This window comes from Bos indicus, chromosome 5 (assembly GCF_029378745.1).
Source record: "Bos indicus isolate NIAB-ARS_2022 breed Sahiwal x Tharparkar chromosome 5, NIAB-ARS_B.indTharparkar_mat_pri_1.0, whole genome shotgun sequence".
In the NCBI taxonomy this organism is placed as follows: domain Eukaryota; kingdom Metazoa; phylum Chordata; class Mammalia; order Artiodactyla; family Bovidae; genus Bos; species Bos indicus.
Genome location: NC_091764.1, coordinates 89,164,354 through 89,179,190, shown reverse-complemented (window position 1 = coordinate 89,179,190; position 14,837 = coordinate 89,164,354). Strand labels below are relative to the sequence as shown.

General features: G+C 36.2%; 1 protein-coding gene across 3 annotated transcripts in view; it reads left to right on the top strand.

Moving 5' to 3' along the window:
- Positions 1-14,837, top strand: part of PDE3A (phosphodiesterase 3A) — a 370,054-nt gene that overhangs the window by 283,552 nt on the left and 71,665 nt on the right. For all 3 annotated transcript variants that reach the window (XM_019961483.2, XM_019961484.2, XM_070789996.1), the window contains exon 3: positions 12,145-12,402. In XM_019961483.2, coding sequence (XP_019817042.2) covers positions 12,145-12,402 — 258 coding nt within the window. The remainder of the gene's footprint in view (positions 1-12,144; positions 12,403-14,837) is intronic.

The following is a 14,837-nucleotide window of genomic DNA, read 5'->3' as shown; positions in this document are numbered from 1 at the left end:
TTAGGCTTATTTGCAGACAGATTGCAGGGAAATATGTAAGAACATAAGGCCATGTACATGTACATCCTATTTGGTAACACGGAATGTTCTCTGAACATCAAAGGAGAAGGAAGTTAAGAATTCTGGCAACTGCTAGAGTTTTCTGCGACTCACATCTCAAATGAGCCTAACCAAGCAAGATGTTTTTAGAAAGCAGTTTAATGAAGGGCCCTATATGTTTTCCTCCTACTGTACATATATATTATCTTAAGGAGAAAATTCAAAGGTCAACTCATATTCCCTGCCAGAAAATTAAAATAAGCAAACATCTGCTTCCTTAGGATGACATTTAGCCAAGGTTCAGCCTACAATGAGTTACTGCAAACTGTTCACATGATTTCATTTTTAAAAAATTTCCCAACCAACTTCAAGTCTAAAATTATAAATGGGTCCTATGAAAGTATAAACACATATGCAATTTTGCTAGCTCTGAGGTCAGAACCAGTAATACACCAAAGATCATTTATCGAACCCAGCTCATCTCCTAAGTGAATTTAGGACACTAAAGACTAAAAGACTGCTTACTGGTATCAGAGAGAAAGATTTAAAGGGTGAGGGGTGGCAAACTGCTTTAGAGAAATAGAATGAGACAGCTCCCCAAAGCCCAATAGGCATCTTTTTCCCAGCATTAAGACCAAGGCTGGGTAAGAAAAGTCCCAGTGACTCCTTTATTTGTCATGCCTTATACTGTTTATTCCTCCCTTATCCCAACTCCCTTTTCATCCTGAGAATGTTCTTCCCATGCTGTGTTTGCCTCCCAGGGTGCCTCCCAAGATGACTAAATAGAAAGGAGAAAAAAAAAAAAAAAAAAAAACTTCCAACAATGGAGCTGAGATGCCTGCTTTCAGAATTCCTTTCTCGTAGTGCGTTATAAATCATACCAGGGCAGTCAACCATACTAAATGAAACCAGGACTTCTGTACAATCACTTTCTAAGAGCCTAAAATTCAGCTCCAAAATACTTGGAGTCTATGGGAGTAGGGAATACAATCTTTATGACTACATTTACCTAGAATAAAAAGGGAAACTATTTAAAGTTTTGCTTTTGTTGTTTGTGTTTCTTTACATTGGTAGAGAAATGATATCTGTATGTTGCCTCCATTTATAAAGAAACTATAGACCCAGTATATGTAGAAGACAAACACACACATACAATATGTACCCTTTCACACACAGTCTTTTTCAAGGCAAAATAATTATGATACAGGGCTATATAATATTTTTCAAACATGTCCTGGAGGCCAGGCAATCTCAGTTCAGTTCAGTCACTCAGTCGTGTCTGACTCTGCAACCCTAGGGACTGCAGCAGACCAGGCCTCCCTGTCCATGACCAACTCCCAGAGTTTACTCAAACTCATGTTCATTGAATTGGTGATGCCATCCAGCCATCTCTTCCTCTGTGGTCCCCTTCTCCTCCCACCTTCAATCTTTCCTAGCATTAAGGTCTTTTCCAGTGAGTCAGTTCTTCGTATCAGGTGGCCAAAGTATTGGAGTTTCAGCTTCAGCATCAGTTCTTTCAGTAAATATTCAGGACTGATTTCCCATAGGATGGACTGGTTGGATCTCCTTGTGGTCCAAGGGACTCCCAAGAGTCTTCTCCAACACCACAGTTCAAAAGCATCAATTCTTCAGTGCTCAGCTTTCTATATGGTCCAATTCTCACATCCACACATGACTATTGGAAAAACCATAGCTTTGTCTAGATGGGCCTTTGTAGGCAGAGTAATGTCTCTGCTTTTTAATATGCTGTCTAGGTTGGTCATAGCTTTTTTTCAAGGAGCAAGTGTCTTTTAATTTCATGGCTGCAATTGCCATCTGCATTGATTTTGGAGCCCAAGAAAATAAAATCTGTCACTGTTTCCATTGTTTCCCAATCTATTTGCTATGAAGTGATGGAACTGGATGCCATGATCTTCATTTTGTGAATGTTGAGTTTTAAGCCAGCTTTTTACTCTCCTCTTTCACTTTCATCAAGAGGCTTTTAAGTTCTTCTTTGCTTTCTGCCATAAGGGTGGTGTCATCTGCATATCTGAGGTAATTGATATATCTCCCAGCAATCTTGATTCCAGCTTGTGCTTCATCCAGCCCAGCATTTCACATGACGTACTCTGCATACAAGTTAAATAAACAAGGTGACAATATACAGACTTGATATACTCCTTTCCCAATTTGGAACCAGTCTGTTGTTCCAGGTCTGATTCTAACTGTTGCTTCTTGACCTGCGTACAGATTTCTCAGGAGGCAGATAAGGTGGTCTGGTACTCCCATTTCCTGAAATTTTCCAGTCTGTTGTGATCCATACAGTCAAAAGTTTTGGTGTAGTCATTAAAGCAAAAGTACATGTTTTTCTGGAACTGTCTTGCTTTTTCAATGATCTAATAGATGTTGGCAATTTTATCTCTGGTTCCTCTGCCTTTTTTAAATCCAGCTTGAACATCTGTAAGTTCTTGGTTCACATACTGTTAAAGCCTGGCTTGAAGAATTTTGAGCATTACTTTGCTAGAGTGTGAGATGAGTGCAATTGTGAGGTGGTTTGAGCATTCTTTGGCATTGCCTTTCTTTGGAATTGGAGTGAAAATTGACCTTTTCCAGTTCTGTGGCCACTGCTGAGAGTTTTAAGTTTGCTGGCATATTGAGTGCAGCAATTTCACAGCATCATCTTTTAGGAACTGAAATAGATCAGCTGGAATTCCATCACCTCCACTAGCTTTGTTCGTAGTGATGCTTCCTAAGACCCACTTGACTTCAAATTCCAGGATGTCTGGCTCTAGGTGAGTGATCATACCATCATGGTTATCTGGGTCATGAAGATCTTTTTTGTATAGTTCTTCTGTGTATTCTTGCCACCTCTTCTTAATGTCTTCTGCTTCTGTTAGGGCCCTACCATTTCTATCCTTTATTGTGCCCATGTTTGCATGAAATGTTCTCTTGGTGTCTCTAATTTTCTTGAAGAGATCTCTAGTCTTTCCCATTCAATTGTTTCCTTTATTTCCTTGTATTGACCACTGAGGAAGGCTTTCTTATCTCTCCTTGCTGTTCTTTGGAACTCTGCATTCACATGGGTATATCTTTGCTTTTCTCCTTTGTCTTTAGCTTCTCTTCTTTTCTCAGCTATTTGTAAGGCCGCCTCCTCAGACAACCATTTTCCCTTTTTGCACTTCTTGGGGATGGTCTTGATCACTGCCTCCTGTACAATGTCATGAACCTCCGTCCATAGTTCTTCAGGCACTCTGTCTATCCGATCTAATACCTTGAATCTATTTGTCCCTCTACTGAGGTCTTTATGTACCTGATCACATTGAATCATCAATAATACTATACAGTGGATATTATTTTTACCCTATTTCTAGAAATGAGAATACAAGAGCTAAGGAGATGAGTGACTTGCCCCAAATCGCACCAGATCTGAAATTTAAACACAGGCTATCTGATTCTGATTCTAGATCCTGTGTTCTTAAAGGCACCGTGTGTGTGTGTGTGTGTCTGTCTGTCTGTGTGTGTTTCTGCGCTCAGTCATGTCCAACTCTTTGCGACCCTACGGACTGACTGTAGCCCACTGGGCTACTCTGTCCATGGGATTTTCCAGGCAAGAATACTGAAGTGGGTTTCCATTTCCTCTCCACAAAGGCCCCATGTACTAACCAGATAAAATAAAAATTTGATATTGATAAATGAAGAAAACTTCCTTTAATATCCCACTGTTTTATCTTTGTTCCAACTTCTTATATATAACACCTTCTGAATTATATACATGATGAAAATATACATTTGTAACTTTTTGTATATAATGTGCTAATTCATAAACCAAACTTCACTGTCTTTCCCTTGTTCCAGGAATAGTGATGAATAACTTTGACCTGACCATTATATTGTGTCTCATTTCAAGCGAAAGAAGCTGTTGGGTTTGAAATAGTATAGCATCCTCTTAATTAGTAATTGGTCTGTTAATTTTAAAAGTTTTTAAAGCAGAGAATCATAAACATATTTTCTGTACCTCTAGTAATATATATTTAACTCTATTTGTGATGATGGGGATTTCACACATTTTTGATGAAAAGCCAAGAGAGTTTCTCTTTGTGTATGTTTTTACTATATTAATTAGAGTCCCAATTTATCTTACATGCAGCATACCCATATGACTACCAGGTTCATGTTTTTTATTTTTTGTTTTTTTTTAACAGTAGGATTGACTTAGGCATTTAGACACATTCTGAGTTGAGAATTTTTCAGGCACGTTATCATTTTCTTGTTGAATCTTTGCAGTTGTTTCACCCCTACTTAACAGAAATTGATGTCAGGGCTTTGTCTTTATGAATCTTTTATGCAGTCTTTAAAATTATTCAGTGTAATTTTTATAGAAACTATTCCATTATTTGTTCAAATATCACTGGTTTATAGATATTTTATTAGCATATAAGTTGCAGTGACAGTTACAACTGGTCTGAATAGATTTAGGACCAAAACAAAACTGACCCTTGGCAAAGTGCAACTCAACTATTGGGAGTGGAAGTCCCAGAGTATAGTCTATTCCCCATAATTTGTTCCTATTTAGTCAGTAAGTCTATCTGACACTTTTGCAACCCCATGGACTGTAGCCTACCAGGCTCCTCTGTTTGTGGGATTTCCCAAGCAACAATGGTGGAGGGAGTTGCCATTTCCTTCTCCAGGGGATATTCCCAACCCAGGGATCGAACCCGAGTCTCCTACATTGGCAGGTGAATTCTTCACCACTGAGCCATGTGGGAAGCCCATTCCCCATAAGTATTCACTGTACTTTAGATGTTTCACTATAAGAAGGAAACAGCATCAGTGACTCAATTATAAGTTAGAAGTAAAGCTTGAATAGGATTAGCAATCAGTGAAATAAATTTTCAAAGTCTACATAATACTTAAAAAAATTTATGTCTGTATAGCAGTCACTATCCTGTGATAAACCATCATGGAAAAATATGAAAAAGAATACACACACACACACACACACACACACACACACACACATATATATATATATCAGAATCACTTTGCTATACAGCAGAAATTAGCACAATGTTATAAATCAACCATACTTCAATAAAATAAATTTTAAAAATAAAATAATTTAAAACCCTTAATGAGCCAAGAGATAGTTTGAAAATTATTTCCTCCTTTCTTCTCTGATATATGTATATATGTATGTTATATAAAGAAATGCTTTCAACTTATACAATTGGAGGGCTTCCCTGGTGGCTCAGACAGTAAAGAATCTGGGAGGGATCTTAGAAAGATCCAGGCTAGTTCTCTGATTTTTCAAGGGGAGACCCTGATTGCTCCAATGGATACAATATCTCCTACAAGAAAAGCTATGGTTGATTTTGGAAACCATCACAAAACATAAAATATTGAATAAAAAAAATGGTGTAATTTGAGGAATACAGCAACTTGACTTGGTTGTCTAGATAATTACCTCTATTGCTTTTACATTTGTAAGCTATCTTTGAGTTTCATGTAGAATTATGAAGAGTGGCTTTTGTGCTGCTTCCAGTTATTTTCCTCCAGTTAGAATAAATTAATGCCCAAAGCAAGTGACATATCAAATGATTCACTCAGTCAGAAGACTGGAGAATTACTACATCTTCTGCCTTTGAGCAGGGATGTATTTAGCCTATTGCATTGTTATCAATTTAAATTTGCTTCAAAATATATAGGGAGAAGAGCCATAGCTTGACTATACTGATGCCATCCCAAAAAATTTTGTCAAGAATTGGATGCATTGTCTTCATCCTCTACACCAGATAATCATGTTGAATCACTAATTGATGTTGACATCAATTTTCTCAAACCCTTTCTGATTTTACTGTTGGGCACCTTCACTTTCTTGAAGTGAAATAATGCTTGTTTACTTTGTTTTTATTTACCTTGTTCCTATAGTTATCTTTTAAGACTTCTGAATGATTTTTTTCCTTGAAGAATTCTCCATTTCTATGACTTTTCACAAATGCCTTTTATAATTTTGCTTTATTCTGTGTTTATTACTTAGTCATGGATAAGCATTTACTACCAGTTAAAATTAAACTAATTTTTGAATGATGTAATTATAATAAAATTTAACATTCTTTAACAAAAAGAAATTCTCCATTACTGAATAACATGTTGGTAGAAACCCAAACACAGGACCTCAGTAAATAATCTGTCATGTTAATTAAATATACATAATTTTGTTTTACATTCTGTTAGTCATTTGATCAAATAGATTTATTTGTCAAATTTTTTATAATTTGCAGCTTACAGTAGTTTAGACATTTAGATGTTCAACCTAGAGTATAAGTTTTTTCTGACCCCTACACATGTTCAAATCTTTGCCCTTTATCATACCAGTAGTGTAATTTCAAAGTTTTACCACAGAAGTAGTGACCATAAAAACAAATTTTCTATAATTGAATTGGTTGATACATGCCTAGCCTAGGAGTTACATTTAATGTTATTTCTAAGTGTATTTGTTGTTGTTTCCTTAACTTATCTCTAACTCCAGCTTTTCTGGGTCTTTGGTTTATGATGAGTAAAGTAACTTGGAAGCAAACTAGATTATTACCATAGCAACTAACATGGGGTAGACTTTCTGGAGATGGTGAAATAGACTGGATGGAGATGAAGGGGTAAAGGAAGATGTTGAAAGAACCGGGTGCTTTGAAAAGTGGTGAATTTACCAAAAGAACTGGTTATTTTTGGTTTGATTTATAAAACTGCACTTTACTCCACTGTTTATCAGACTGAAAATCCAGATTTTCTATTTAAAGGTGGCAATCCAAATTTGGTTGTCATTTAAATAGGGCCCAGAAAATTATACTTGCATTTTCTTAAATGTTAAATATAAATGTTTCCATTATAAGGATAGCATGCAAAGTAAAATGTTTTTTTATTGCTTGGTCACTCCTTTTAAGAAAAGATTCGTTTGATCATGTGCACCATAAAAAGACTCAACTGTGGTTTTATGCTCAGTAGGGTTATTTATTGCACTCAAAGATGATTTCAGGCTGTTAGCTTAAGACTTTCATTTAAAGTAGCTTTAATATAAACTTAACCTTTAGTGTTTATTATCACTATCTAAGATTTCACCAGTTAAATGAAAATTTTACTGAGCATTATTTGGTATACTTAGAAATTGAATTATTTTGAAAATTGAATAGGTGTGGGAATAGCCTCTGTGTGAGTCACTGCGTGATGTTTCATATTTTGTATTTTTGTTTGAAAAAACACTACCAATCAGCCAAAGCCCCGCTCCCCTGAAATTTCTTTAAATTGACTCCCTGAATGTGTCTGGGTCTGTATAGTTTGCCTTCTGTTTATTGAAATAGCAGCCCATGTATCTTTTCTGTGTTTCAGCAATTCATGTGTGGTTAGTCTTGGCGAGTTTGTGACAAATGAATGTGATGGTTGGGTTTAGATTTCATGCCTCATTGAAGCCTCTTGTTATTTGAGCCAAAAACTGATAACTTCTTATGTGTGATAAACTTTTAACTGTTATATAATTTTAAAATTATAAAACTAAAAGAAAAGTCCTGAGTTTATAACAGTAGGGGGACTTTTTCAATAGTAAAAGTGTCTGGTTTCTTAGCCAATTTCCATTCTGGATAATTTGCTTTTTATTAGCCTGAATATTGCTTTTGTTTTCACTTGAAGACATTTGCTTTCACAAAAGCAACAGTATTGTAGCATTGAATTACATAATGTACTTGTTTTCTAAATTCTTATGTAATACTGACATTTGCTTGTAAGGATGAGTTTTCAGTTCTGTTTTTATTTTAAAATTACTTTTCAATTTTTTAGGCATTTGGTTTTTTTCTGAGTATATATAAGAAATTCATCCATTACTTTTTAAAAAGTGTTTTAAAAAGACATAAAATTAGAGAATTATAAGATAGACTTGTTTTCTCACCAATAATTTATTTTAAAGTGTATTCATAATTTTCAGTGAATGTATTCTGATTTTTCTTCAGATTTGTAAGTTTTATGCATTGAGACCATTTTGAGGAAATGTGTTAAATTATTAGCCATTAGAATATAAACTGTTAATTTTATTGTCAAAACATCTTGAAATTTTATGTCCTGATTACTAAGTTTGATTTAAACTTTCAGTTTTCTAAGGTAACAGTACAGTGATTAAGTAGTAGATTAAGTTTATTAGAACAACATGGGAAGAAATGTATGTTACTGTTTAAGAAGATCATACCGGATGAGTTTCTCAGAATAATAATAAATAGAGATGTATTTGAGAATACATTTCTAAAAGGGAATGTTAAACTAATTCTGTAGCATTTCTCACAGACATTTTTGAAGTTAACCATGTAAGTAAATATGTGAAATAAACATAATCATATATCCTAAAACTATTAATGTTACACTAAAATTTTCATGTCAGTTCATGGAACATATTTAAACCTACAGAGAGAGAAAAACATGGCAAAATGATTAAATAATTACAGATATATTTAGTAACGTACAATGAAAACGTTCGGTATTTATTTCGTCCTGCTAGCTCAGCTCTGGGGCTGTGGAAATAGAGTATGTGTTTGCAGCCTGACATTTTCATGCTCCAGCTATCTGATGCAGAGTTATTTTTGACTCAGTTATTTGGCAAGTGATTTTTGACTAATAAAAATAAAAAAATAATAGTACTTACCTTGTAGACTTGTGCTGAATAAATATCAGCTGTCACCATTATTATCCACCAGTATTACTATTGCTACTCGTATTATTCTAGTATGAAAAGGCATAGTTTCTATATGATGGCTTTCCAGAATAATTTATCCTTGCTATTGCTATAAGACAAGATACCTTCATGGATGCTGGGTATTTTCATAATTATCATATTTTTCTGATTACAAAACAAATACATGTTCACTTTTTCTGTGACATACATTTTTCCCCACAGAACAATATTTTATAAATATTTTTCCAAATAAACATTTACAGATCTACCCAAATATTTTAAAACAAGTACATGATATTTTATATTTATATTGTAACATTTTTTAACAATGTCTCTGTTGATATGCATTTATGGCCGCACTCTTTGATTGTTATCAGAACACTGCAGTGCCCTTTGTGATCTTGTCTTTGTATTTTTGTGTAAATGTAGTTTTTCTTTAGATGTCTACATTGTCTTGCTAGATTATAGAATATGTACATTTAAACTATAAATTGATAGGTTCAGCAAAAACTTCTTGCCAAAAATATTGTATTGCTTTTACTTACTGCTCATTTCCTCAACTGATTACTGATACTTGGTGCTAGTAATCTTTTATTATTTTTTATTTAATAAGTAAACATTGCTTTTATTGCATTAATTTGTATCTTAAACATTCATGAGGCAAGTAGCTTTTTTTGTATTTGATGGTTAAATTATATTTGAATTGTATATTCATTCTCTTTCTCCCAGTTTATCATTTATTGATTTATACATATATATGTGTGTGTGTGTGTATATATATATGTATATATATAGTCCAATTGTCCACCTTGTGGGATCTTAGTTCCCCTACCAGGGATTGAACCTAGGTCTTCAGCAGTGAAACCAACAGGGAATTCTCTAATGACTTTTATTTTTTTAGAGGGCTTTTATTCACATATGTTTTATCTTCTCTGGGTAGCAGGTATTCTTTCATGGACTGTTTGTTTTTTACCTTTGCTTATAGCGTATTTTCTTATGAGAAGTTTCTGTGTTTCATCAGCTCTGTTAGGTGTTTTCTTGACAGTTTATGCCATTTATGTTACTTTTAGCAGTCTTCCTAATCCCAAAATTATAAAGTAGTCCCCCATATTTCCTTTTAATAATCTGATAATTTTATACATTTAAATTTTTCATATCTTTGGAGTTCATTTTTAAGTCTGTTGTCAGAATGATTAAAGTTTATTTTCTCCCAACTATGTAGCCTAACTTCTAATAACCTCTTGCTGAAAATCTCCAGAATTATCACTTCTATTATTTGTATCATTATCATTATTGGACACCTATAACCAGCACAATTGTAAGTGCCTTGTATATAATCTACTTTTTAAGTCCTCTTTTAATTTAATTTTTTATTTCTGGCTGCATAGAGCATCAGTTGCAGCACCTGGAATCTTCATTGCAGCAAGTAGAATCTTTCTTTGTAGTTCGCGGGCTTCTCTCTAGTTGTAACACTCAGTCTCAGTGATTGCGATACCTAGGTTCAGTTGCTCGGTGGCATGTGTGATCCTAGTTACCCAACCAGGGATCAAACCCACATCCGCTGCATTAGAAGGCGGACTCTCAGGCACTGAACCACCAGGGAAGTCCCTGCCCTTTAATTCTTATTAAAATAACCTTCTGAGGCTGGTACTATACTATATCCATTTTACAGATGGAGAAGTCACAGTACAGAGAGCTCACTAATGTGCCAGAGATCATGCGATAGAAAGTGGTAGGGTCAGGAGTCAGAATTTGGAGCAAATAGCCTAGTTCCAAAACCTGCACATCCGTCACTGTTACTCAATTTAAAGTTATGTGGCTTCCTCGTGGGCTTCACTGGTAGCCCAGCTGGTAAAGAATCTGCCCACAATGCAGGATGCCTGGGTTCAATCCCTGGGGTGGGAAGATCCCCTGGAGAATGGAGCAGTGACCCACGCCAGTATTCTTGCCTCCCTTTGCCTCATTCTGCAGCACCATTCCAGTATTAACAGCCGTCTGCATACCATCCTTCAGCTTCGTCTACTTTATGAACCTTGACCCTGCCTGTGCTCTCCCTTGCTCCCACATCTTCCTGTCTACATTAGCCTGACCAGCAGGTTGTAAGAAATCCCTGTCCTCTGTGTTTTATGTTCTTCATTCCTTTAGCAAGTATAGAGTAATAACTCTGAATCTGAGAAGCAGTTTGGCAGAATATGACAGATGTGCCACAGAATTCTAGAACAGAAATTTCTATTATTCCTGACAACAAGAGGGACAGTTTGTGAATCTGAACAGCACAATGAAGTGCTTCTTATGTTTCTAATATTAATTGAATAATTACCACACACCAGGCTCAAATGTCATATGAGAATATTAATAAAATTAAAATTTTATAGTATATTAATGTTACTTTTCAGAATGAAACTTTTTATGACTGAGTAGTATACCATTATATATATATATATATATATATATATAAAATGCACATAAGTATATTATACATAATATGTACATAAATATATATGTGTGTGTGTGTGTGAGCTTTCCTGGTGGCTAGACAGTGAAGAATCTTCCTGCAATGTGGGAGACCAGGTTTCAACCTCTGGGTCATAGGGAAGATCCCCTGGAGAAGGGAATGGCTACCTACCCAGGTATTCTTGCCTAGAGAATTCCATGGACAGAGAAGCCTGGCATATAGTTATATATGCACATGCGTGTGTGTATCTATATAAAATTCATAAGATTATATGAAAAACCCAAACTGTTTGGCCAACCATATATATATTATATATATGTGTGTGTGTGTGTGTGTGTGTGTGTGTATGTATATATATGTCATATCACATTTTTTTCAATTTGTCTATTGATGGAGACTTAACTATATGAAGTAAGTGAACTTCCCTGGTGGCTCAGATGGTAAAACATCTGCCTACAATGTGGGATACCTGAGTTCAATCCCTGGGTTGGGAAGATCTTCTGGAGAAGGAAATGGCAACCCACTCCAGTATTCTTGCCTGGAAAATCCCAGGGACAGAGGAGCCTGGTAGCTTACAGCCCATGGGGTCGCAAAGAGTCGGACATGACTGAGCAACTTCACTTTCTTTCACTACTATATGAAGTACATTAAAATGTTGAGACCTTCATAAGGAGTGATTGATATGAACATTTTTTTTGTTTCCTGAAGCTTTTTATTTAAAAAAAAATAATTTTTATCTTTTTGTTTCTTTAAAGTCTACAGGGTATAGCAGTAAAAAATGTGCTATTAACAAAAAAATACCAAAAAGATATGGCAAATTTGGGCAAAATTTGAAACAGAAATGTGATTTGAATGTTACTTTACTATCACCCTTTGGTCCACTTTTTCTAAAAAGCCCAGTTTCCCTTCCTGTGCCTCCAGCCTCAAGCCTTTCTCACCCAACCTCCTGTGTTTGGTGTCTTAGTCTTCAGGAACCAGCATCACTGTGGATATTGCCGTGATGGGCGAGGCTCACGGCCTCATCACTGACCTCCTGGCAGACCCTTCTCTGCCCCCCAACGTGTGCACGTCACTGAGGGCAGTGAGCAACCTCCTCAGCACGCAACTCACCATCCAGGCCATTCACAAGCCCAGGGTGAACCCCATCGTGTCCTTCAGTGAAAACTACACCTGCTCTGATTCTGAAGAAAGCTCTGAAAAAGACAAGCTGGCTATTCCCAAGGTAGGTGTTAATGACATGTTCCTGAAAGGGTGAAACTGTTTCTCCTAGACTTTTTTCTTATCACTCCAGACCCACCCAGAGATTCATATCAGTGAGCCCCACCACGCCCCCCCTCCAAGAAGTCTTACCTGATGGTAAAGAATCTGCCTGCAGTGTGGGAGACCTGGGTTCAATCCCTGGGTCAAGAAGTTCCCCTGGAGAAGGGAATGGCACCCCACTCCAGTATTCTTGCCTGGAAAATTTCGTGGACAAAGGAGCCTCGTGGGCTAAGTAAGTACATGGGGTCGCAAAGAGCTAGGCATAACTTAGCGACTAATGCTTTCACTTTCTTTCCCCTAAGAAGTGTTTGTCAATCATGGTGACCAAAGTAATAGAAAAGTAAACATGAAGACTTCCATCCTTATACCTGATAGCTTTCTGTAAACAAAAAAATTTACCTTTTTACATTAGCTTTTTTTATTCATGTGTTCAGGTTTTTTCTTCTCTATATATCAGGCCTTAGTCTGTGGGATGAAAATAATAGCAGTGGGAAATAAAAGCAGGTAAAACCCCCTGCTCCCACTTTTGTAGATTCTGTTAACAATTCACTGCCTTCTAAAATGCGAGATTCCTTTCCTCTTTGATTTTTTAGTATGGTAGGCTTCACAGTACCCTCATGTCTTTCCCAAACCCAACAAGTTTTTAACTTAGAAGAATTTATTTGATTTTCAGTTATTTATTTTTTATTTTATTTTATTTTTTAACTTTACAATATTGCATTGGTTTTGCCATATATCAAAATGAATCTGCCACAGGTATACATGTGTTCCCCATCCTGGACCCTCCTCCCTCCTCTCTCCCCATACCATCCCTCTGGGTCGTCCCAGTGCACCAGCCCCAAGCATCCAGTATCGTGCATCGAACCTGGACTGGTGACTCGTTTCATATATGATATTATACATGTTTCAATGCCATTCTCCCAAATCATCCCACCCTCTCCCTCTCCCACAGAGTCCAAAAGACTGTTCTATACATCAGTGTCTCTTTTGCTGTCTCATATACAGGGTTATTGTTACCATCTTTCTAAATTCCATATATATGTGGTAGTATACTGTATTGGTGTTTTTCTTTCTGGCTTACTTCACTCTGTATAATAGGCTCCAGTTTCATCCACCTCATTAGAACTGATTCAAATGTATTCTTTTTAATGGCTGAGTAATACTCCATTGTGTATATGTACCACTGCTTTCTTATCCATTCATCTGCTGATGGACATCTAGGTTGCTTCCATGTCCTGGCTATTATAAACAGTGCTGCGATGAACATTGGGGTACACGTGTCTCTTTCAATTCTGGTTTCCTCAGTGTGTATGCCCAGCAGTGGGATTTCTGGGTCATAAGGCAGTTCTATTTCCAGTTTTTTAAGGAATCTCCACACTGTTCTCCATAGTGGCTGTACTAGTTTGCATTCCCACCAACAGTGTAAGAGGATTCCCTTTCCTCCACACCCTCTCCAGCATGTATTGCTTGTAGACTTTTGGATTGCAGTCATTCTGACTGGCATGAAATGGTACCTCATAGTGGTTTTGATTTGCATTTCTCTGATAATGAGTGATGTTGAGCATCTTTTCATGTGTTTGTTAGCCATCTGTATGTCTTCTTTGGAGAAATATCTAGTTCTTTGGCCCATTTTTTGATTGGGTCATTTATTTTTCTGGAATTGAGCTGTAGGAGTTGCTTGTATATTTTTGAGATTAGTTGTTTGTCAGTTGCTTCATTTGCTATTATTTTCTCCTATTCTGAAGGCTGTCTTTTCACCTTGCTTATAGTTTCCTTTGTTGTGCAGAAGCTTTTAAGTTTAATTAGGTCCCATTTGTTTATTTTTGCTTTTATTTCCAATATTCTGGGAGGTAGGTCATAGAGGATCCTGCTGTGATTTATGTCGGAGAGTGTTTTGCCTATGTTCTCCTCTAGGAGTTTTATAGTTTCTGGTCTTACATTTAGATCTTAATCCATTTTGAGTTTATTTTTGTGTATGGTGTTAGAAAGTGTTCTAGTTTCATTCTTTTACAAGTGGTTGACCAGTTTTCCCAGTACCACTTGTTAAAGAGATTGTCTTTTCTCCGTTGTATATTCTTGCCTCCTTTGTCAAAGATAAGGCGTCCATATGTGCGTGGATTTATCTCTGGGCTTTCTGTTTTGTTCCATTGATCTATATTTCTGTCTTTGTGCCAGTACCATACTGTCTTGATGACTGTGGCTTTGTAGTAGAGCCTGAAGTCAGGCAGGTTGATTCCTCCAGTTCCATTTTTCTTTCTCAAGAAAAATGCTTTGGCTATTCGAGGTTTTTTTGTATTTCCATACAAATTGTGAAATTATTTGTTCTAGCTCTGTGAAGAATACTGTTGGTAGCTTGATAGGGATTGCATTGAATCTATAAATTGCTTTAGGTAGTAT